General features: G+C 38.5%; 1 protein-coding gene across 14 annotated transcripts; it reads left to right on the top strand.

The window, feature by feature from the left end:
- The first annotated feature begins 1,365 nt into the window (after positions 1 to 1,365).
- On the top strand, positions 1,366 to 22,302 carry LOC139975400 (uncharacterized). 14 transcript variants are annotated; one of them, XM_071983382.1, is made up of 16 exons: positions 1,366 to 1,655; positions 3,000 to 3,181; positions 3,899 to 4,037; positions 4,850 to 4,903; positions 10,292 to 11,338; positions 12,325 to 12,462; positions 13,429 to 13,571; positions 14,685 to 14,777; positions 15,613 to 15,896; positions 16,745 to 16,813; positions 16,995 to 17,063; positions 17,355 to 17,423; positions 17,764 to 17,832; positions 18,331 to 18,399; positions 20,045 to 20,205; positions 20,867 to 22,302. In XM_071983382.1, the coding sequence occupies exons 1-16, from the start codon at positions 1,584 to 1,586 to the stop codon at positions 22,271 to 22,273; spliced, it is 4,065 nt and encodes a 1,354-aa protein (XP_071839483.1). In that variant the 5' UTR covers positions 1,366 to 1,583; the 3' UTR covers positions 22,274 to 22,302. The 14 variants fall into 14 exon arrangements, with proteins under 14 accessions (XP_071839483.1, XP_071839474.1, XP_071839470.1 ...); XM_071983373.1 differs by lacking the exons at positions 1,366 to 1,655; positions 3,000 to 3,181; positions 3,899 to 4,037; positions 4,850 to 4,903 and having other exon boundaries at positions 8,516 to 11,338; positions 17,355 to 17,388; positions 17,798 to 17,832; XM_071983369.1 differs by lacking the exons at positions 1,366 to 1,655; positions 3,000 to 3,181; positions 3,899 to 4,037; positions 4,850 to 4,903 and having other exon boundaries at positions 8,516 to 11,338; positions 17,773 to 17,832.
- Positions 22,303 to 23,731: the final 1,429 nt, after the last annotated feature.

The following is a 23,731-nucleotide window of genomic DNA, read 5'->3' as shown; positions in this document are numbered from 1 at the left end:
CTAACACTCCTAGCTCCCAGCTCAATGATTATCGTAAGAAATTTGCAAACGGATAGTCCACGGTGGATTTCAGATTTTCTGTGCTCTAGAGTCCTCGGAAAATATGGTTTCCTTCTGTAAGTCAATGAAGCCCATACTGCCATGCGCATATATCTCAGCAAGCGCTACACGAAAAAGCGGGCGCTCCTCTTTTTTGTAATATATGGTTCTTTTGCAATCCATGGCCGCGGAATAATGTACAACTTGACAACAATATTACAGAGTAGTACCACAATTAAATTCTCCCATTAACTTACACACTAAACTTGTCGCCTCCCAATGCCGCTATAGCATTGATAGACGTTTTCAACTGACATGGCCTACCCACCATATGATAGCTGATGGCCTGGGCTATCATAAAACATTCGACTTTTGCCACCATGATGATTTAGATTTTGAGCTAGAAGAGCTCAAAGGTTCGCATAGTTCTCCCAACCCATCTGTCAGCCCTAGCTGCGGAATCTTCTTGTTTCACCCAGGATTTTCTGAAATGCATTAAGTAACCTTCAATCCTCCAGATTTGTAGACAATCATGCACTAATAGCTTATTTCAGCTTCTTCAACATTCAAGCATAAAAAAATGATCATGACTCAAAAAGTGCCCCCCCCCCTCAAAAAACAAAAACAACATTAGGTCACTTTAGGACTATGGACAATGGTTAACCTTCCAGGCAGACGTTCACTCACCTAATTGTAGCACAATACATACTATATATGATATAATATCAAATATGATATCATATCATATAATATCAAGGAAATTAACGAAGTTTGTTTTTAAAACCTCCACAAGAAATACATATGGAGGAAATTAGTACATAAATCATTTGTGAAAACGTCAATTGCATATCCCACTTTGTGTTGATTCTGACGCTCTTACTGACCTTCCTGGCGTTTTCAGAATGATTCCTTAGTTCCTTCAATAGAAAGAAAACAATCTCTGTTAGTGGGCCTAATAAGTTTCATCCATTGCACGGTGAAAACCAGTGGCATGCAAAGGATTTTAAAGACAGGAGTTCACTGATTTATGCAAGGGCCTGAATCTTTATAGTAGGACCAGAGGCAAGCCAATGATTTCATAACGTAAGGGATGCTGATCTGGGTGAGCTGACTCCCATTTCCGGGGTCTGGGGGTCCTCACCAAATTATACCGTGAGTGGAGCTACTACCCTAAAAGGAGAGCGCCACTATTTTATAGTAGTATCATCACTTATGAGTAGTAGCATCTCCTGTTAAGGGTATAAGCACCTCCCGCTTAGGTTAGTAGTACCTCCTGTTTAAGGTAGTAGCACCTCCTGTTTAGGGTAGCAACACCTCCTGGTTAGGGTATAGCACCTTCTGTAGCAACGCCACGTGAACTCCTTTTGGCGTTCCATAGAGTAACGCTTTTGGCGTCCCATACTTTACGCTTAACCCACTTGACATCATCGGCGTATTTCGCGGTGATTTGCATATTGACTAATATTTATGTTATTCGCCGAAAGACTGTACTGAGTGTTAGTGGAATTTCCGTATCCTACGCCTGAAGTAAACCAGTTATCAAAATGACGAACACTTTGATGCACAGGCACTTTAAAAGTGCAGAACTGAGTACATACAGAGATCAACATTTTCGGGTGAGATTGTTGTATTGCATTTACATATGAGTAAGAGCTGAGACATTTTATGCCGACCGATATGTCTTTGTTGTGATGTGATGTAAACTAATAACCAAAGAGTACCAGTTTAGCGAAATATCAGCCTAGCCTTTCCTTGCATTTACTTGGCGTTGTAACACATTTACAGTTCACATCTTACTGACGTAAACTACGTTTAATATAAAGCGTATAATAACACTAAAAGCTTCCTAACCAATAGCATGAACTTAACGTGTTCCATAGGCCTATAAATGGTCAATACGTCAATGGTAGTGTGACTAGGTTGTCATTATCTGAGGATAAGGAATAATTTGTGCAAAGTAGGGCGTAGACGTTGCAGGTACTGCTGGCATGTAAAAATACAGGCCTACGAGAACTATATGTAAAGCATAATGGTCCCACCAAATAACTTAACATGCCTTTCCAAGTGTATCGCAGAAGAAATGCCATAACACCGGTGATGAAGCAGCCCTTTGTTGAGCATATTGCCATCGATAGTATGGAGGCGTGCCTTCTACTACCAGTTGTTATTAGTGCAGTATTTGTGCATTGTACATTATTATCTGCTGTACACTGTAGTCTATTCCTAACAGTAACAGGATTATGGCTTGTGCATATTGATACTGTTGCTTGCTATGTGGCAGTTACATGTGATTGAGTGGCTTCAGTTACGTAGGCCTATGGTTTAGGACAAATAAGGGAATGGGTCAACTTATTCCCCCGGCACCAGATGAATAAGGCTAACATTTGCAATGTTCCCTGACAGCTGAACGAATATGGAAACGGCATGTTATAAATTCCCCTGGCAGTTATACTGCCCAGGTTATACATCCAGCAGTTGGGAGAATAACATGTTGTGTTGCCTTATTCTGCTAGTAATTGGACACTAGTGTAATTGTAACATGTTCTGTACTGGTGATCCCAAAGTTGGTGTAAAAATGGCCTTGGAAATAAGGTGTTGCAGTGTATCATATGACAGACTTATGGATGTACTGCAGTTTAGAAAAATGAATGAGTAGAATTAATGATGAGGATTATTTACTCCCAGTATGATAGCAAAAGAATACTGTGGATATTTTTATTTCTGCCAAATTAAAATACTTATATAGATACATTTATAACTAACATTAATACCATGATTAGCAGTATAAGTAGGGTGAACAGTACTTTTTACAGGTAAGATAAGTAATTGTTAGCAAGTGAGTTCTGTTAAAATGCATGTTTTGTGAGTATGTTTTAACTTCTTTGCCACACAAAGTTCTCTTCAAAAACCCAATAGAATCACCATTAACTCCTGACATGAACTGTCTCTCGCATTCTTAGGGTAACATGACTGAGCAAGAGAAAAGACTCCGGCTGAGTAGTACACTATACATCGGAAACCTTTCCTTCTTTACAACCGAAGAACAAATCCATGAGCTTTTCTCGAAATGTGGAGATATAAAGCGCATCATCATGGGATTAGACAAAGTTAAGAAAACACCTTGTGGATTCTGTTTTCTTGAGTAAGTATTTTTTTCCCTTTTCTTCAGGAATTGTTTAAACTGTATGTCTGTCAGTAAATTCCTATGATAAAAGCATACCAACCTGCTTTCTATCTAGGATAACCAAGCACAAGGCTGGCAAGGGTGATGATGGGGGTGGGGGGGGGGGAGAGGAATGTAGGGAGTGAGTGGCAGCGTTCTTTGTTTTGGCAATGGGTGTAGTAATGAAGGAAATTGCATCCGTTCCACTGTGAAACATGTTAAGATTGTGACATCAACTTAACCCAACTCCTTCTTTCTTCATGTACTGTTGGTGAAAGGCCTTAATGTGCCCTATTTTCTGAGTTCAGTAGTCCCCTTCATGCAAGTACTTGGAATGTGCAAACTACAGTTCTGGTAAATTGAAAATATTGTTAATAATCATAAACTAAATGTTCCAGTTCCAAATGTCAGGCAAAAATGGTGAAAACCACAAGTTTGGTTGCTAAGGGATATTTTTCTCTAGCAATAGGGGTTCAATTACAGAGCCTTTTTTAAGTAAACACTTCAAACAGTGCAAATGAGGTATAAAGGGTGTGATAGTACACATAAAACTGAGATGCAACATATCGCTTGGTGTAAGATGCTGAGATTTTTTGGGTTTTGGTCATTGTTTGATAATGCCATTCTTGATTACCTAAAGCTAAGTCATTCCCTCTAAGCCTTTATAAATATTCATTTCTTACCCAACGCTTACAGGTTTTACAGAAGAGAGGATGCCAAGCATGCATTAATGTATATAAGTGGTACAAGGCTAGATGACAGAATCATCAGAGGTGACTGGGATGCTGGTTTTGTGGAAGGAAGACAGTATGGGAGAGGCAGAAGTGGAGGACAGGTATGTAGATCAGTTCAAAGCAGGGTTCATTGTGTAACCAGGATTCTGGTAGGGGAGGGGGTGGGGGGGGGTCAATAAAGGTTTACCAATAGGAGGATTACATCTTTACAGACAAAAAAGCAACTTCATCTTAGTTAGCATTACTAATAAGTTTAATATGTTAATTAGCATTACTAATATGTTCTTTGTTAAATGCCACCTAAACCTGTGTGTGCAAACATCATAATTGTGTGAATGTGATGGAAAATGCTGTAAATGTTCCAATATTTAGTTTCATTTTATTTACTGTCACTATATAATCCTTTTAATGTCAGGAAATGGCTTGAAGGATCCAGAAAAGATCACCTAAACGTCTTTTTATTGTCACTGGTTTATCAATTGTATATAGTCAACCATAACATGCTCTTTTCACTTCTATGAAGAACAGAGCACCCTTGGAAGACTTGCAAGACCATTTGTAACTACATTTATAATGCATTGTAAATGTCTCATCTGGTCACATAAACGTGCTTTATTTCCTAATGTGTTTTGGGGTCTCACACAAAAAACTTTTGTAATTTCTACGTGTTAGGCTAAGTAGCCTAAGCTATGTCTTGAATTGATGAGCCTCTGATGCTTGAAGGGTAACTTCCCCAAAATTGGTAGAAAAGTACAAGCTGGACCGAAAGCAATGTTTATGTTATGTTCTAGAACATATGCAAATTAAGTTTGTTCCTAACATCACCCTTAAAAGTTCTTTTTGTAGCCCTATACTTGGTAGAAGAGTTGACCAGCTCTTTTAAGTACTGTGATCTTTGTCTTTCTGGTTTCAGGTTCGTGATGAATACAGAGCAGAGTATGACGGTGGAAGGGGAGGATATGGCAAGGCAGCTCTAAAGCAATTGCAGCAAAAGCAACCGAATGATCGACGCATGTGACATGACTCCTGCAAATGACCTTTAACCCTGTAGAAACTTGATGATGTCATTAAGGGTTTGATGAAGCCCAAAGATGTAGCACATGATTATTCAGTTTTGATATATAACTTTGCAGATAGTATGTACTGAATTGAAAGACAGAATTTTTCCAGAGGAGGGGTTTACTGCCCAAGGCTGATTTTCCAGGAATGTTACAGAGCTAACTAATGTTTTTTTGGGTTGTTTTTTTGAGGAGGGTAGATGTGACTTTTGAAGACCGTTTGAATTTTACTTCTCATGGAAGGTAAATTTTATACCAGAAGATCTGTCAAAGGAACGTAGCGATGGTAATTTATGCATTCATGCAGACTATATAAAGATGTATTTAAGACTCAGTTTATCTTGTTCTTTGGCAGTACACCTCAAAGCAAATAGACCCAGAAACACAAGAGTGACCAACTGAGGGCGCTCTCATAACTAGGAGTAGATTTCCTCTTGTGTTAATGCTCACATAGACTTTTCAGTTTGGTTGCCAATTTTGCCAAACCTGCAAATTATTGCTCAAAATAAGATTGAAGAGGTTCATCAAATTTAGGTCATTTAGTTATTTGCACCAATTTGAACATTTCTTCTTTTGTACTAATTCAAAATTCCCTCATGAAAAAGTCTCATCAGAAATGTAACTTGTTAACGTTTGTTAAATTTTTGAATGATGTTGGATTGGTCACTGGAGAACTGCCTTGTTATTAAAGTTTTTGTGTCAAACAGGAAGAGAGGCCAGCCTTGTTGCAACCAACACAGCTACTTCAGTTAAGTCACTCACCAGATGTAGTCCATGACTTAACAAAATATTACAGAATATTTACTACCTGTTCTCATTCTGTGTTCAAGTGTCCACTCTCTGTTCATTAGTATAATAGCTTTTAATGACAGATTTTAAGTTTTCACAAGAATGATTAAGTTTTATATCTTTTCACTTGGAATATTACTTTTGATATTTTAGGTGTGCTGTTTGTGTTTTTATATTTAACAAAATTTCAATCCTGCCTTTGATACTCTTTTTTTCCCTTTCTGGCGTGGGCTTTATCTTCTTTGTCTGAGCAAATTTCTAAGTGCATATTATGTGAAAGTGACCAAAATGTTTGTGGACATGTGTGAAACATAGATATGCTGTAATACCCATGGAAAATGGAAACCTCAGTAGCCTGTAGCTTTTTGGCTGTGTACCATACAAAACTAGCAATGATAAAGTTACTTGAGTATATTTATCATGTAAGTTATCATCTATTGTGACAGTCCACAAATGTTTTGTGCGACCCAAACTTTCTGAAGGCGCTGAACCATTTTATTGCTCTGAACACTTGCACAAGATATTTTATGGTTGATTCTGTCCACAATTCGAAGCCAGTGGAGCTCGTTCAGAATTGGTGTGATATGTTGATTTTTTTGGGTTTTTGTAGCCAATCTCGCTGCACAGTTCTGGAAATGTTGAAGTTTATCGAGAAGATGTTTAGGAAATCCAATAAGGAGTGCATTGCAATCGTCAAGATGCAATAGAAGACAGGACTGCACCAATGTGGGTGGATGTTGTTATGGAGTTGATAAGTGCCGAATCTGTGACGATGTTCTGGATGTTGTGGAATGCCCACTGGCACTCTTTGGTAATATGGCTGTCAGCACTTAAAAGAAGAATCAAACACAACTCCCAAGCTACAAGCTTGCTCACATGGTTTGATTACACAATCTCCTATCCCAAATGCAAGAATTGTAAGTTTTGTATGAGTAGATTTTAAACAGATGATCAACAGTCCTGCTTTCTAACTATTCACTTTCAGAAAATTCAAAGTCATCCATGGTTTGATTTTGATGTCATTGATAGATTTCTTCATAAACTGATATATTCCAAACTGGTACGTCTTACTTAGCCTTTTTAATGCATGAAGCAGCATGATTGGTGTAAAGATATAGTCAACAGTTTTGTTAACGTTGCTAGATGCAAAAGAGATCCCACTAAACAGATGTTAAAATAAAGTACATAACTGTATTGCAAACAATAAATTTACGAGAATCGCTTACAATCGAAGATACAAGCTTTACAAGTATTTGGCAAGCTTTACAAGTATTTGTGGCATTTTTACCGCACAAGGCCCGGAATTTGATTCCTAACTACGCCCGATGAGTCCCAAAAGGACGAAACCAGTCGTGAAGGGAATTTTTCTCTTTTGTTGATATTTATTATATAAATATATACATATTTATACATAAGTATAAAGAGCGTTGTGGTCAAGTGGTTAAGGCAGTGGACTTGTGATCTAAGGATTACAGGTTCGAGCCCTGGCCAGATCATTGCGTTGTGTCCTTGGGCAAGGCGCTTTATCTCCATTGCCTCTCTTCACCCAGGTGTATAAATGGGGACCTGCGAGGTAACTTGTAAATATAGGTGCGTGCGCCGGTTTGTGGCTGCACCCTATGGGAAGTCCCCCGGGGGACACGTGGTTGTGGTGCACTGTGGTGCCCCAGGAGAGATTGATTGAATTGTGCACACTTTGGTGTGTGGGTGTGACAAGTTACCAATGACCAGGGGTTAAGTTGTAAAGTCGTGTGAGGAGGCATTAGCCTCATACAAGACTGTAAACCTTCAACTTTAACTTTATAAGTACATAATATATGTTGAGACTAGTGGAACACTAGTACAATAATATATATATATACATATATATATATATATATATATATATATATATATATATATATATATAAATATATATATATATATATATACTTATATATATATATATATAAGTATATATATAATTATATATATATGTTTATATATGTATGTATATATATATATATATATATGTGTATTCATACATATCTCATCAAGATTGTGTGATCATTTACTACAGTATAGTACAAAGAAGAAACGTGGTTGTTTAGACCGTCAAGCACGAATGCATATTGGGGTTTTAATGGCATTGAAGACTCGCCCCAAACCGCGTGCGGCCCTGTGAAAACTTTCTGTTGCTTGCAAGTGAAGTTTTGTTCGTGTCGCTACAAAATGCAGACAGTAATGAAACGTGATACCTTGTTATCTTTAGCTGGACCTGAGATGTCAATCGCTGTTTCGTTTGTACGCTGTGCTGTGGGTATTGACCGCAGCTGTATGTACTGACTGTACATTAGTGTCTTATTACCGACGGTAGCAAGCTGTGTGTTTATTTTCTGGGATCGATGGTGGCGTCTACCACTTCTCTTACACCGCATTCGAAACTAGGTCAGATTACCGGCATTAGAAGTTTCTTTTTGCGTGAGTCTTCACACCCTTTAAGCACTAATCAGCACTGTTACTGAAATAATGCCATTAGGCCTACAGTGCGAATTAATGAAACATAATACTAATTTGAGTAACATTTTACATCTCGAACGCTAAAAAATAATTATGAAAGATTATATAGAAATATGCAGATGAAAAGGGACCGCAGTCGAACTCTGAACCAATAGCCTGTATATCGTTGGCTGTACTATGAATAGGGGGCGGCAAACGAAAATATCCTCTTCTACCAGCTACTCCCAGAAGCCCCCAAAAGCGCGTTTGTTTCATTGCAGAAGGTCTGTATGCACTGCATGTACGCTCTATACTTAACGCTAGGCGCGATGGTAAACCACGATCTTTAGGAAGCCGAGTCAGGATTCCGTTTAACGATGGCGTACCAACAGAACACCTACGACTATTACTCTCAATATCCTACAACACAGGCTTCTTCGTATTCTACGTATAGCGACCCATCGCAGAGTTATCCATCCGAAAATGCTTACTCTACGACCAGCAGCGGGCAAGACGTTGCGTCCTATCAAGGCCAAGTGTACGCAGGAACCGATACCAATAGTACGGACTATACAAGTACCAGTAGCGCGAATCAAGGATCATATCCATATCAGTCGTATTCATATGCCTCCTCGTATGATAATGCCAATGTTGCAGGGCAATCTAATTACACTGACACTCAGACATCTGCCCCTGGAGTAACATATGGGTCTTATTCAGACTATTCACAGTCAAACACGTCAAGCTCCAGTGTAGCTCAGCCTACTGACAACACTCAGAGTCAATATTACACACCGTCGCAGAACCAGTCCCAAGGACAGTATTATGCAGGATACACGAGCACGACTACAACCACCACAACAGAAACTAACCAACCTTCCAACGTGGCACAGTATACGCAGTACGTACCCCATGATAGTGGAGGCTATGAAAATATAAATAAGCCCCCAGATCAAACTTCTTACAGCTATAACAAGACAAATGAAACTAATAATGCAGGGCCTAACTTTAATTCTCATCTACAGACACAGGATTGGAGTAAGCCTAATCAGGGACAGGGAACAAGTCTGGGTCAGAGCTCAGCATATAGTAATGCAGCTCCTCAAAATGCATATGTGTCCACCCAACCGCAAGCGAATGCTGAGCATCAGCAAACAGATCAAAGTTATTACTATAACTACAACCAAACTTCAACCAGTGGAGATGGATATAATCAGGGAGCAGCTCAAATTTCATCACAAAGTGATGCATACAAGCCAACTCAAACGCAGGATTATGGAAGCCAAAGCATATATGGTTCTAGGCCAGGTGATGGTTTTACTCAACCAAATAGATCTTACGTTAGAAATGACCAAAGATCAGCTAATGTTAATCAGACGTATCAAGCACCTTCACACACTGATTGGAACACTGGAAACATTGCAAGCAACCAACCTACAGTGAGTCAGTTTTCGAGTCAGTCTGGCTCTAGCTGGAACTCTAAGAACAATCAAAGTAACTCTCCAGGGAGTCGGTCTGTTAGTCAGTACAGCCAGAAAGGTAGAGAACATAGAAACCAGTTTGGTCAAAAGTCACAAAACACAGCTGGTTCTGCAAACAGCAAGTTTTCTGCAAAAGGAGGATATTCGCCAGGAATACCATCAACAGAGACTAGAACAGTTCCTGGGGATAGTAGAAGACAAGTGGACTTTAGAGATAAAAGAGAACCATGGCATTCCCAGGAAATTCAGCAAAGAGGGAATGGTAGTAAATTGTCTAACTTACGCCCCATCATGCCATCTTCATATCCTTCTGGGGCCAATTCAAAAGCGCAACCTGTGACAAATACTAGACCAGAGCAGACCCATCTGAAACAAAAGTCTTTCAATTCTAGTACAGGCAATCACACCAATAAAGTGGGTAAAGGAGACATTGGTTCTGATAACAAAAATGCTAGAACACAAAACTATTCTAGTCAAAGCACAGGAAACATTGGAAAGAACTTGCCTCAAAAGTTAAACAAAACCCAGATAGGACAAGGTGTGAAGCAGGTCAGTGCTGGACAAGACAAAATGGGTCCTAAAGGACCAGGGCCATCATCACCTAGGGGATTAGGACCAATATCCTCTGCAAGATCAGGTCATAGGTCAAAGAGAGGCCATGATCAATCACAACCTATGCAGCATGATAAAGTGGCACCTTGTGGGCCAGGTCCATTTTCACCTAGATTTCCTGCAGCTATGCCACCAAGAGGACCACGTCACATGCAGCAAAGAGGCAATAATTGGATGCCACCAAGAGGACCAGACCATATGATGCTAACAGGTCCTGGCCCCAGGCAAGCAGGGCCATTTAATATGGCACCTCGAGGCCCACCTGTAAGACCACACAGAGGGCCTGTTCCAATGCCACCAAGAGTACCACTTTCTATGCCTCCAAGAGGCCCTGGTGGCATGCATTCCCCTAAGGTAGGGCCTCCACCACACAAAAGACAGCATTCTATGGAGGGAGGTGGGAAATTTGACAAATGGTCACGGAGAGATCCCAGCCCATCACCAGTGCAAATGGGTAGACCTCCATTTGGACCAATGGCACCTCATGACAATAGGTTTCGCTTTAGGACACCAAATGAAGGTGAGATGTTTGGCCCACGTTTCAGAGGCCATCCGAATGAATCGTTTCCTGGTGGACCGAGAGGTTTACGACCAAGGATGCCCTTTAGGAACAGACCTCCTGTGCCATGGGGTAGAGCACCACCAGGTTTTCCTCCCAGACCGAGAGGCCCACACTGGCAAGATGTCCCCGACCTAGGACCGCAAAGCCCTCCACCGATGCTAGGGCACCCAAGGAAAAGACGCAGAAGCTCCGGCTCTCCGCACAGAGGAGAACCAAGGCCTCTGATGGCTGTCAGGCCTACCAATGTCCCAAGAGATGGACCTACACTCTTTGATCCAAGAGGACACCAGTCACAACCTTTCCACCCAGAATCCTTCAGAGACCTACAGCCTCCAAAGCTTCCAAATAAAATGTCCATCCCACAATTTTTGGGTACCAAATCAGGAACGTTTGGAAAGTATTTGACTGAGATAAAAAGGAAGGTAATAATCTCTCAAATCTTAATTTAAAAAACACAAAATAGGTCAGAAGATGTCTTCCATACATTTTCTTAAGATTTCTTTTTTTTATTGATACGTAACCATAGTTTCAAGCAATTTATATATGAAAAGTTCATCCATTTCAATGAGTGACCATTTGCCATTGAAAAATTTACGCAATAATCTAATGTGCAAAATTAACTGAATGGCTACTGTTAGGATAGACCATCATGTAATTCAAGATTTTACTTTGCCTGTACTACAACTGTTATAATTGATGTTTGTTTTTGAATACCACCTTAACAGTGCTCAGCATGTTTTAGTTGATTTTATTCTATTACCAGACTTAAATCTAATATGCAATGTAGATCATTAGCATGACTAGTCAAGTAAAGAAATGTTCAAATTTGTTCCTCCTATGTACAAATACTAATATGAGAAAGTAGATCTGTGTGTTCAAATCCTACAGGCAAATCTTGTCCATTTGTCAAATACTCGGTAGTTAACATTCATTTCAAAACAAAAAGTAAGGAAGCTGTCTTACTGTCTTAGTCTGATTAATTGCAATCTCATTATTAATTAATTGTTAATGATTGTTCACTTGGTAAAAGAAAGAGCAAACAGAATGTCTTTTAAAAGATGATCACTTGCAATTTTACTTTCAGCACTACTCTTTGAAGTAAGATTGCCAAAAAAATAAAAGGGATTCTTCGAGTATTAAGTCTACTTCCGAATTAATAGAGAGTTAAGTCAGTAAATAGTCCAATAGAAGCCTAAGTAGGTCTTTGGAGTTTGTGGACCTCACTTGCTATGAAATTCTTTACCAGAACATTTAGAAAGCAGACCATCAAGGAGTCTAAAATATATGAATATTTCAAAAACTTGTTGCATATATCCCTTGTAGAGATTTTTTACAGAGTTTCAATTCACAAATTACATCATGACTTTTGAACTGACTTTTATAAGATATATAATTTGTGTTCTTTCAGTTGAAAATTGAACAGCATAAATCTGAAGCCAAGATAGATGCCAAGAAGAGTCAAGATGTCAAGTTTTTGTGCGATGTCTGTCAAGTCGGATTCACGACCAAGGAGGAAGAATCAGAACATAGAAATCAGCACAAACAGGTATTTGAACATTTGTCATTTAATTACAATGGAGAGGAGGGGCGGGGGGGGGGGGGGGGGGTGGGGTGGGGGGTATGTGATATATGTTGATTACAGATGCAGATGACTTGTAGGGTAGTAATTGGGTGAGTAGCAGCTATGTGTAAGCAAACTATGATTGATGGAGATTTTAATCTCATTTTACAATGAGCAACCACCAAATGTTGATACTTTGAGCTACTTTTACTAGCTGCAAGACTCCTTCCTCTTCTACCCTATCTAGTGCAACAGTCTCCTTTACATACCCAATATCCCTTTTATATTTTTTTTGGCTGTTTTAATTACCCCCATCCCTTGATTTCTACCCTATCTTTTCCCTGCCTTGATCCATGGTATCTTTCTATTAGTTCCTTCATTGCTATCTCTTCTAACCTTTTAATGTAATTGACCCATTCATAATCATACGTAGATACAGTATGAACTTCCCATTCATTCCTTACTTCATATTCATCTCTTACTCTTATCTCTTACCTCTTCTTCTCCCTTGTTTCCATTCCATGTCTTCTATACCTGTTTTCCCTTCCACGTTTTGTCTCCTTTGTGAACTTATTTGATACTAGTTTGTGTAATTTTTTTTCTTCAGATATTGAGATATACTGTATTAATAATATTAGCAAGCTGCTATGTGAATAATGAATCCTAAAAAGGAATAAGTACTGTAGTTAGTAAAAGTATGCTACTAAGAAAGTTTCGTCAATTCAGTTTGGCTACTGATTACAAAGCACTATTCAGAAAGGTCACTGAACTGTGGCATCATTACCAAGGCCAGCTCATTGTGATGGCCCAGCACAAACTTGAGTCAACTCAACCCCTTGGTGGCTAGTCATTATTAAAATACATTTCCAGGACTGGAATTTTAGCATCAAGTTTATATGATATTTCATTACTTGTTATCACTCTGACAAATGAATTTTGCTTTGATGATAGTGCGATGTGGAAGGTTGCAGATTCGAAGGAATTTCTAAGGTATTAGAGATCCACAAACAGCAGGCCCACCAGCCGAACATTCCAGCTGTTAAATGGTCAAGAGACACAGATGATGTTAAAGCCTGGCTAGAGGAACGAAAAAGGTAAACAGAGTATATGAACTTGGAAACAAGTTAAAAATGCAGAAAGTGTTGAAAACTTAGAAGAGGTAAGCTTATAGGTGATTGCTTGATACTGTGTATATATCTTTAAGAGGCAAATATCAGTTTATGTTCTCGTCTGCAAGTGTGGGAGTTGTTGGTAATATTGAGGGCAGCAGAGAATGCCAAGACAGGTGGCATGAGGGTCAGGTTCAAAGTCTTGGTTTACTAAGCACAGACATGATACAGATCATAATCTGACTTGACTCACTATGTAAATAAAATTGGTTATTCGGCGTAAGGTGTAGCCGTTTTACCATTTACTAATTTTAAATTTCGGAAATAATGTTTTTTCGATGCAAGGCAGCTGGTTGAAAATTGTGACATTTGTAATTCTGATGTTACCTCAAAGCTCAAAGCAGTTGGTTTTCGTAGTATGTGAGTACTCACTAGAGCATTGATTTCTCGGTCGCAAGAGCTTTTTGGGGGTCTGTGTTATGACAACAACTTTCAGTGCAAATCCAATTATATGACAAGAAGGCCAGGTGGAAAGTACATCTGCCATGCTTGTCATGTAGCCGTCTCTTAGTTGTGTTATTTATATTGTAAAGTACTTGGGGTGAGATGCAACTGTTGTGACAAACAGATTCAGAGCGTGGTGGCCAATTGGCTAAGGCGTCAGACTTGTGGTCCAAGGATTGCTGGTTCGATTCCTGCCTAGTTCATTACGTTGTATCCTTGGGCAAGATGCTGTATCTCAATTACCTCTCTCCGCCCAGGGTTAAATGGGTACCTATGAGGTAACTTGTCATTGAGCGCAGTAAATAACTGCAGCTGCCTGGAGGGAGTTGTCTCTGGGACAGATTATCATTGACCAGGGGTAATATAACGTCTGTAAAGCGCTTTGAGACCTATCGCTGGTATAAAGCGCTATATAAATAAATCAAATATTATTATGATTATTATTATTATTCAGCAACCTATCAGTAGATTTTTGCGATGTTGTAGATGTACACGGTGGCAGATGGTATGCTACAAGCTGCAATAATATATATGTGAAACAGATGTTACATATTTCGTAATATAATATTTATCATATCGTCTCTTTGTTTGAAGAAATTTCCCCACCAATGCCAACATCACAGCCAAGAAGGCAGTAGAAGAAGATAAGGAGCGAGTTGGGGCAGTCTTGGTGACAAAGGAATTTGGGTAAAGATAAATGCCAGTTGAAGTTTATTCCATTTTTTTCAGATAAAATAATCTTATTTTCTGGAGGGATGCTTCTGTTGTGACACTGTTGCAAACTAATGCTAGTAGATTTTTACTTTCAGTGTTGGTAATGTAACCATGGAAACACAATCATCTGTTTTAAGGAAGCTTGTTGTGTCTGGCCCACAAATTTTTGGGCAATTTTATCCAAAGCTATCTACTCTTACTCAAATATAGGACTGCATTTTGTTTTTAAAAAAAAAAACTTTTAATTTTTGTACTGTTGCTTCAGTTGAAGGGAATGTTTATTATTGAGGCCATTGAACTGCAATGTGACAAAATGGATTTTGATATAGAATATTCATTGTCCAAAAAGTCACCAAATCAATTCACAGAGCTGCTCTAAGAATCAAGGGATCATTTAAGAGAATCGCAGACCACACAACACAAATTATTTTCTCCTAAGTCATATGTACAATCTGGCTGTTTATCAAATTTTGCAAGCATTAAACTGTGTGGCCGAGTGGATAAAGGCGGTGGCCTTTTGAAGCAATGAAACTTAGCAATCGGGAGGTTTGGGGTTCGATTCCCAGCCGAGTCATAGTAAGGTGGGTTTTTCATCCAAGAGCAATCTACAGTTTGCCCCATCTGAAATGACTTTCTAAATTGAAAAGATTCCAAATTTGAGTTAAAATGTTGAATTGGAAGCTACCCGACGTGTAAGTTGTAATCCATAAGCCCTGGAGGACTTCTCCCACATTTGTGGTCAGTCGTAAAAATAACTGCTGATTATTATTTTAAGAGTACCATTTTCTATTTTATTTTGGATGGTCAGGAAAATGAGAGGGAAGAAGAAGAAAATCGTTCAGACAACTGAAGGAGGTAATGAGGAGACGAAAGAGGATGAAACAACGGAAGAAAACGAAGTTAAAGAACAAGAAGCAGAGGAGGGTGAAAAGGAAGCTATGGCAACAAGTGATGAAGAAGGTACAAGCAATGATAAAACTGATGAGAAGGGTGACGTGGAGATGGAGAATACAGAGCAAAAAGAAGTTGAGAAGACTAAGATTGAGGGTGCTGTGGAGGAGAAGGAAGAGGAGAATATGACTGTTGATGAAGGTAAGAACTTTAAGTTGGAGGATGGAGGGGGGGAGGTGGGGTTGAGAAGGGAGGGAGGGAGGAAGGGATGGAGGGAGAGAGGCTGTTGTTTGAAGGCTTTCTTTCAAAGCTGTTCTTCCCAATTGTTGAGATGCTACCCAAGTTATATTTTGTGGCTTGTCATTCCAACATTTTGATTTTTTATAAACAAATTGTGATATAACCAATATTTTGGCATGTATTTGGCAGGTATTCCATCTGAGTAATACATTATACTATCTGTTTAATGTATGGACATGCTTTGGCAATGTTTTGTGTGTAGCTAGGAGATGCCTACTTTACCATAAAAGTCAGTTGTTAATGGCTCAAAATGATAGCCGTTACACTCATTTATTTTTGTGAGCTGGATGCTCTGCAAGTATTGTAAGCCATTTATAGTTACAGTGGTCATAATAGTTGTTATATTAAACATTACTTCTGGATCTGTAGAATGATACCAAAAGTGATGATTCAGAGAGAGTATAAAGATTTATAAGAGAAACAGTATAGAATTTACAAAAGCATTCAAAACGTACAGATGAGCAGACAATGATGGGAAGAATAAAAATGTGAGCTACTTCTTGCATTATTTATGCTTACAATGCGAAGGTGGGGGAGTGATGTCACACACAACAAAGGCACCGGCGTTAACCACTGAGCGAACACTCCATGATGTAATATGTATTTATAAATTGTGCCAACTGTATCCATAAAATTTGAAGGAGTGACATCACACACAAGAACAACTTTTCAACGATATTTTAGTTTGTCATATTGTCATTTTATCTAATTAGGCATAACTTTCTTCCTTTTCTTCTTTGTTTTGATAGATCTTACAGAATCCGATGATAAAGAGGTTGCTACTGAGAACATATCAGATGATAAACAAGACATCACAGGTAGAAGAACAATTTAAATGATGTAATATGTTTTTACAGATTGTGCCATCTGTATTCATAAAATTTTGATAGAGTGATATCACACACAAGAACAATTCCTCAGTGATACTTAAGTTTGTCATGTTGTCATTTTATTAAACTTGGCATAAATTTCTTCCTTTTTTTCTCTGTGTTTTGATAGATCTTACAGAATCCAGTGATAAAGAGATTGCTACTGACAACAAATCAGGTGACAAGAAAAACATCTCAGGTAGGAGAACAATTTAAATGATGTATGTATGTATTTTAGATCCTCCTGCAAACAGGAACTCACAAAGAAGCCATCATTGGCTTATCAAAGCCGCAAGCTGACCGAAGTCAGTCTCTTAGATTCATATTTAACGTCCATGATTACGAATTGTCAACAACTCTGTAATTGGACAACATACATTAATCTTGGAGTGACTGGAACTCGGGACCTTATGATTGAAAGGCGCCTGCGTTAACCTCTGAGCTAACACTCCATGAAAAGTTTCTTCCTTTTTTCTCTGTGTTTTGATAGATCTTACAGAATCCAGTGATAAAGAGGTTGCTACAGAGAACAAATCAGGTGACCAGGAAGATAACGCAGGTAGGAGAACAATATAAATGATGTAATATGTTTTTAAAGATTGTGCCACCTGTATTCATAACATTTGAAAGGATTTACATCACACACAACAACAACTCTTCAATGATACTTAAGTTTGTCATGTTGTCATTTTATTTAATTAGGCATAACTAATTCTTCTGTTTTCTATGTGTTTTCTGCGTGCATTCTGTGCATGTTTTTGTGCGTGTTTTTGTGCGTATTCTGTGCGTGTTTTTGTCCCTTCTGTTACTGTTACTTGTCATTTAGCCTTTGAAGAAGATCCTGCTAGGATCGAAACGTCAGGCCAACTTACTTTTACACTTTCTGTGTGTTTTTATAGATCTTACAGAATCCGATGATAAGGGGGTTGCTACTGAGAACAAGTCAGGTGACAAGGAAGACATCACAGGTAGGAGAAATATATAAATGATGTAATATGTATTTATAAATTGTGGCAACTGTATTAATCAAATTTTAAAGGAGGACTTAGTTTAAGACTATTAGGTCTTACGTATAATCTCATTGTTAGAATAAGCCTAGCCAATACCTTTATTGTGTTTAGGCCTAGCCTACTTACTGTACAGTGTAAACATTAGGCCGGTAGATGTATTAATTATGAACATTAGGCTAGTTAGGTTACTAGAAACTACCTTTTTAACTTCATTTTATTATCCAGTTATTATATCTTCTTGTACATTTACCTGCATCGTTGAGCGTTCAGTTTTATAATGGTTAACCACTGAGCTAACACTCCATGATGTTATGTTTTTAATGATTGTGCCAACTGTATTCATAAAATTTTAAAGAATTGACATCACACACAACAACAGCTCTTCAATGATACTTAAGTTTGTCATTTTATTTAATTAGTCATAACTTTTTTCCTTTTTTCTCTGTATTTTGATAGATCTTACAGAATCCGATGATAAAGAGGGTGCTACTGAGAACAAAACAGGTGATAAGCAAGACATCACAGGTAGGAGAACAATTTAAATGATGTAATATATATGTATTTATAAATTGTGGCAACTGTATTAATCAAATTTTAAAGGACTTAGTTTAAGACTCTTAGGTCTTACGTATAATCTCATTGTAAGAATAAGCCTAGTCTATACCTTTATTGTGTTTAGGCATAGCCTACTTATACTGTACAGTGTAACATTAGGCCGGTAAGTATAGTAATTATTAACATTAGGCTAGGTAGGTTACTAGAAACTACCTTTTTAACTTCACTTTATAATCCAGTTATTATATCTTCTTGTACATTTACCTGCATCGTTGAGCGTTCAGTTTTATAATTGTTTCTTATTCCATTTCTTTTTATATCTGTATATTAGTGATTTTTGTGGCAAATGATTTGTTTTCGCGACACACATGCTTTCTACTGTAGCTCAACAAGCCGGATTCTCATCAATGGCGTAATACAGTCTTGCTCACTGTATGCTGTCACAGAGGATTTCCCGGCTTGTTGGGTTATGGTGATCCGTGTGTTGTGCTGTGAGCGTGATAGTGTATGTTTTATTCAATTATTTTAAATCTAAAGGAATAGTTTTGGGTGGTTGGTAGGGCAGAATCGAATATACCTGGTTGAGAACGGACGTCCGTTGGATGCTGTGTCTGTGTTTTGTAATTGGAGTATTGATATCTTGTGTATGTGACGGCCATGGGTCAACTAGATAGGTAATATAATATATTACAATTTTATGTTATTAATGAAATATATCTTAACTTTATCTAATGAATTTGGTTTTATCTAGATTTATTTAGTTACTTGTGTTTACTTTAAGGTTATTTTATGCCTAATTTTAGGCTTATTCATTTTCTCTTTCTATTCTAACATAAGTAATCAATTGTGAAAGGTGGGATTGGGTTATTAAATTTATAAAGATAATCAAGTTCTCTGTTGGTATTTATTAGGGTGGTTCATCTCGAAATCCTCATATTTCTCGATCGGACGACCAGCTGGTTAGGCTTTTTGTTTTAAGAGGAACCCTCCATTTTACATTTCGGCACAAAATAAGTTCTACTCATAACAACCATGAAACAGGAATTATCAAACTCCCTCATCTGTCCATGTTCACATTTAGAATATTCACATGGCTTGGCATAATATGGACCATTGTTTTGTAAGCAATTTGGGTGGGAAGAGGGGGGAGGGTGGGTGAGGAGTCCACAGCTGACACATAAAAGGAGTACATTTTTTTATAGGCATGATTGTACAACTTTTTATGATCAAAGAGGGGAGAAATACAAATAGGAATCCAGAATGAATTAATAGGAATCCAGTATAATTAATTGAAATTAATCCTAGGCATCAAAACTAAATTCTCATGCTAAAGTAGGGATTACTTTTGCTATATCTTACAGGCTCCTATACTAGATAAATAATACTGTGGCATTGAAACATCTGTGACTTGAAACTTTGATTGAATCAATAGAAAAGTCACTGATGGGATAAACAAAAGGCATTGTGGTTTTAGCACCATTAGTGAATCTCGATCTGTATCTTTTTCTTTATCCTCCAAACCTCAACTCCTTATTTCATTCACACATGGATATTTAAATGCTACATGTTGCACGGTCTTCATTTCTCATCTTACTTTTCATCTTCTCCTGTTCAGTAACCAAGGAGGTAGTCTTTCAGCGTGTGAAGAAAGAAGTGGTCAGGAGATTCAAGAGTGGTAAGGGAAGCAAACGAGACGCCTGGCGAAACAGCCGACCAATCAAAAAGGGTGTTCCCGCTCCTGGAGGTCGTCAAAGTAAAGTAACCTTGTTGGAAATGGTTAGTGTAGGAGATGTACTTTGGTCTGTCATTTACTTTTCAGTCGTACCCCCTCTTTCATGGTTAAATACGTGGAAGTTACTTTTCTGTCATAGTGGTACCCATGTTTGTATGGGTGTCTATCCATAAGACAAGCCCAGCCTTACAGCCTTGAAAGCCCGTGTTTTTTTTCCTGCTTCTTTGCAATAAGATGTTGCAACTCTACTCCAAAATAGCTAGATATATGATTGATTTATATTAACATAGCTCGGGAAACAAACTACATATTGTCAGGATCATCTGTTGCCTCAAATTTATGACAAATAAGATCTTTGATATTCCAGCAGAGACAAATATTGGACAAAAATGAGAAAACTCTGTGAAAATACTGTGAACTCTGTCAACAAGCCGTTTAAAGTTGATGTTGGGTGTACATAACATGAAAGTAAATTAAATCCTGCCAGATTAACTTCAGACTTGATATGTAAGTTCAAATGAGTGCAAGGACCTCGCTGATCACTCAAAGTCAACAATGGTCAACAGTTGAGTAATGTTGTGTACATTGGTACAAGGAATGTTCTCCTATAAAGAATGGAAAATGGTTTCCTAAGCCTTTTAAAGTTGATCTTGGGTGTTATCACTACCTCGATAAACAATAACATTTTTCTTTTGTATTTATCAGCTTCTGGCACCAGAAATGAGGCATGAGAGGAATCTGGTGCTCCAGTGTGTACGACACACTGTCAACAATGACTTCTTTGAACCTAAGGAAGTGGCAGAAACAAAGGACGTAGGATCTAAGAACGAATCGATTCCTCCTGTCACGAAAGAGACGACCGCAAGTGATGAAGAACAGAATGTGGAAATTGGTACGAGAGCAAGAGAAGAGGAAGAACAAGATGAAGGAGGGAAAGTTGACAAAGGGATGTCTTCTTCAAAGCTGAAAGATGAAGATATGAACGAAGCAGATCAAATCGAGGATATGGCTTGTGAAGAAGATGGAAAGGTCCATCAAGAGGAGGTAGAAATGAGAGTTTTGACCGATGAAAGTGTAAAGGATGAAGCAAATAAGAGTCAAATGGTGGGGGATGGGGAAGGGGATGCTAGTTGCTCTACAGGGACGATCGATCTTTCAGTGGGTGTTTCAGACCCCAAGGAGAAAACATTGCTTATCGGCGAAGAGAAGGAGACATCGGACCTCGGAGATGAAGAAATGATGGTTGATAATCACGATGACCATGATAAAGAACGGGATGCTGTTTCGGAGAAATTGCAACTTGGAACTGACGAAGATATTGACGCAAGTAGTGGCAAAGACAAAGTGGCCGCTAAGTTGATGGAAGATAAATTTGTTGTGGTTGAGGACATGGATGACTCTGAAGAAGTTGGAATGCCAGCTGAGCAGAAGATGGAGACTTCAGAGGGTCAACAAGAGTGGAAGATTACAGAAGAGGTAGCTGCAAGTGTTGATGATGATGAAGATGATGATGATGATCAAGGTGGGATAGGTGCAGGAATTGAAGAGGGGACCCAGGAGGGCACCACTCAGGGTGGTAGTGAAATGAGTACTATCGAAGTAATTAAAGAAATAGGTGATCCAGAGAATGTTGAGGCAGATACTTACAAACAGAAAGTAGATGTTGAGGAACAGTTTGAGGTCAGGGATGAAGATATGATTAGAGCTGATGATAAGATAAGGGTGCAAGGTGATGCCAAAGAGGAGGTAGCTAAGGGAACAGAAAATTCTGAAGAGGATGAAGCTCAGAAGGAATGTCTGACATCAGAGACTGGAGATGACTTAACAAACAAAAGTGATGGGTCTAACATGAAAGCAGCAGATGAGGAGGAGCAAGCAGTTGTCGATGAAGACACCGAAATTGATGAAACAGTCAAAAAGGACGAACAGAAGTCAAAAGAGGAGGATGAGGGGATGCCCACAGGGGAGGTTGAGGTACAGCTGGAAGAGGAGGAAAAGGGAAAACAGGAGGAGACTACTGAGGAGATTGACAAGAGTCAGGAACAGGATGTGGACAGCGGGGTAAAGCCAAAGAGGACATCGATGCGCAGATCCAGCAGGAGAAAACGTTAATCCGGAGCCAAGTGTACCGTAAGCCTAAGGTATGATGTCGTTCAGTCTTTTCCATGTTTTAAATCTGATTCCAATTTAATTTGTAATGTTTTTATTTAAAAAGAGTAGGATGTGCTTCATTATTATATCTTTAAACTATCTCAAAAATAGTCATTTCAGAATTTATAAAAAAATGGAGGGCTTGGCTAGTAAGTAGTAGTTGTGGTTTATTCACATTTTAAAATGCTTTCATCTCTGAAATGCTCCTTTAAAGGGTAAATTGACGATACGCAGCTCTTCAGTGCAGGCCTAAATGTTCATCCAAATTTGTAAATAAAAATTCTTAAAACTCAGTCAAATATGTTCTTTTACCTCATATATAAACAACAGAGCAGCATCTCTTTACGACTGTCAATGTCACCATTTATCCTTGACAAATTTGAGAAGCATTGTAAACATGTTATTTGAGGCCATAAAACAAAACAGTGGTGTAGATATACAACCTTGATAGATAACATTGTATTTTAATGATGTGCAACATATCAATATATAATTTGGTGCCAGAAGTCATTCTTTTTATATAGGCTTGTAGTTCTGACCCTTTCGTTTTGACAGAGAAGATGCAAAATATTTAAGTCAGAATTGTCCTCCATCTGCCCTTTCCCCTTCCTCTGTCTGTTCCCCTTGCCCTCCCCTCTGCTTGTTCCTGCAGGCTGTTCATGAAAAGATCACATTATAATTGCCTACAAATAATGGCTGCTGTTTAGTTTGTATGAACTGAACGTTCTTGGATGGTAAAAGTAGAGATGATTTGTTTATGCTGCCCTCAGGCATCTCACCCCCTTGACTGTGGAATGCAAAATATTGTCCAGTAGCTCCACTCAGCTGTGGAATCAGTCATGCATATTACTGGGAGGTGTAGAAAGGACAGGGGTCATCTTTACCTGTGATCACCATGAACAATAGTTACTCGCACGTTTGACAATTTTCTCTTTGATAATTTGGTGACAGATTGATGCTCAGGTTATACTATATTTCAATTTCAAAATTCAATTCCCTCTCTCCCCCCTCCCCCCATGTTAATATTAAGTTTATATGTTAACACTTAATTTTCATTTTCCCCCTCTTCCCCTCCCCCATGTTAATATTAAGCTTTTATGTTAACACTTCTCCCCCTCCCCCCATGTTAATATAAAGCTTTTATGTTAACACTTAATTTTCATTCACCCCCTCTCCCCCTCCCCAGGTTAATATTAAGCTTATATGTTTAACACTTAATTTTCATTCTCCCTCTCTCCCCTCCCCCCATGTTAATATTAAGCTTATTTTGTAACACTTAATTTTCATTCTCCCCCTCTCCCCCCCCCCTCATGTTAATATTAAGCTTATATGTTAACACTTAATTTCCATTCTCCCCCTATTCCCCCCCCCCCCCCCATGTCAATATTAAGCTTATGTTTTTACACTTAATTTTCATTC

The sequence above is a fragment of the Apostichopus japonicus genome, chromosome 10 (genome assembly GCF_037975245.1).
Source record: "Apostichopus japonicus isolate 1M-3 chromosome 10, ASM3797524v1, whole genome shotgun sequence".
NCBI lineage: Eukaryota > Metazoa > Echinodermata > Holothuroidea > Aspidochirotida > Stichopodidae > Apostichopus > Apostichopus japonicus.
This window is presented reverse-complemented; position numbering and strand designations above follow the sequence as displayed.

Bases quoted from the DNA above. Each gene is read 5' to 3' on its own strand.
- LOC139975400 (XM_071983368.1), top strand. From the start codon at position 8,639: ATGGCGTACCAACAGAACACCTACGACTATTACTCTCAATATCCTACA. The intron at 13,572-14,684 runs GTAAACAGAGTA...CTTTGTTTGAAG, and splicing joins TGGCTAGAGGAACGAAAAAG to AAATTTCCCCACCAATGCCA. The intron at 17,424-17,763 runs GTAGGAGAACAA...GTGTTTTTATAG, and splicing joins TGACCAGGAAGATAACGCAG to ATCTTACAGAATCCGATGAT.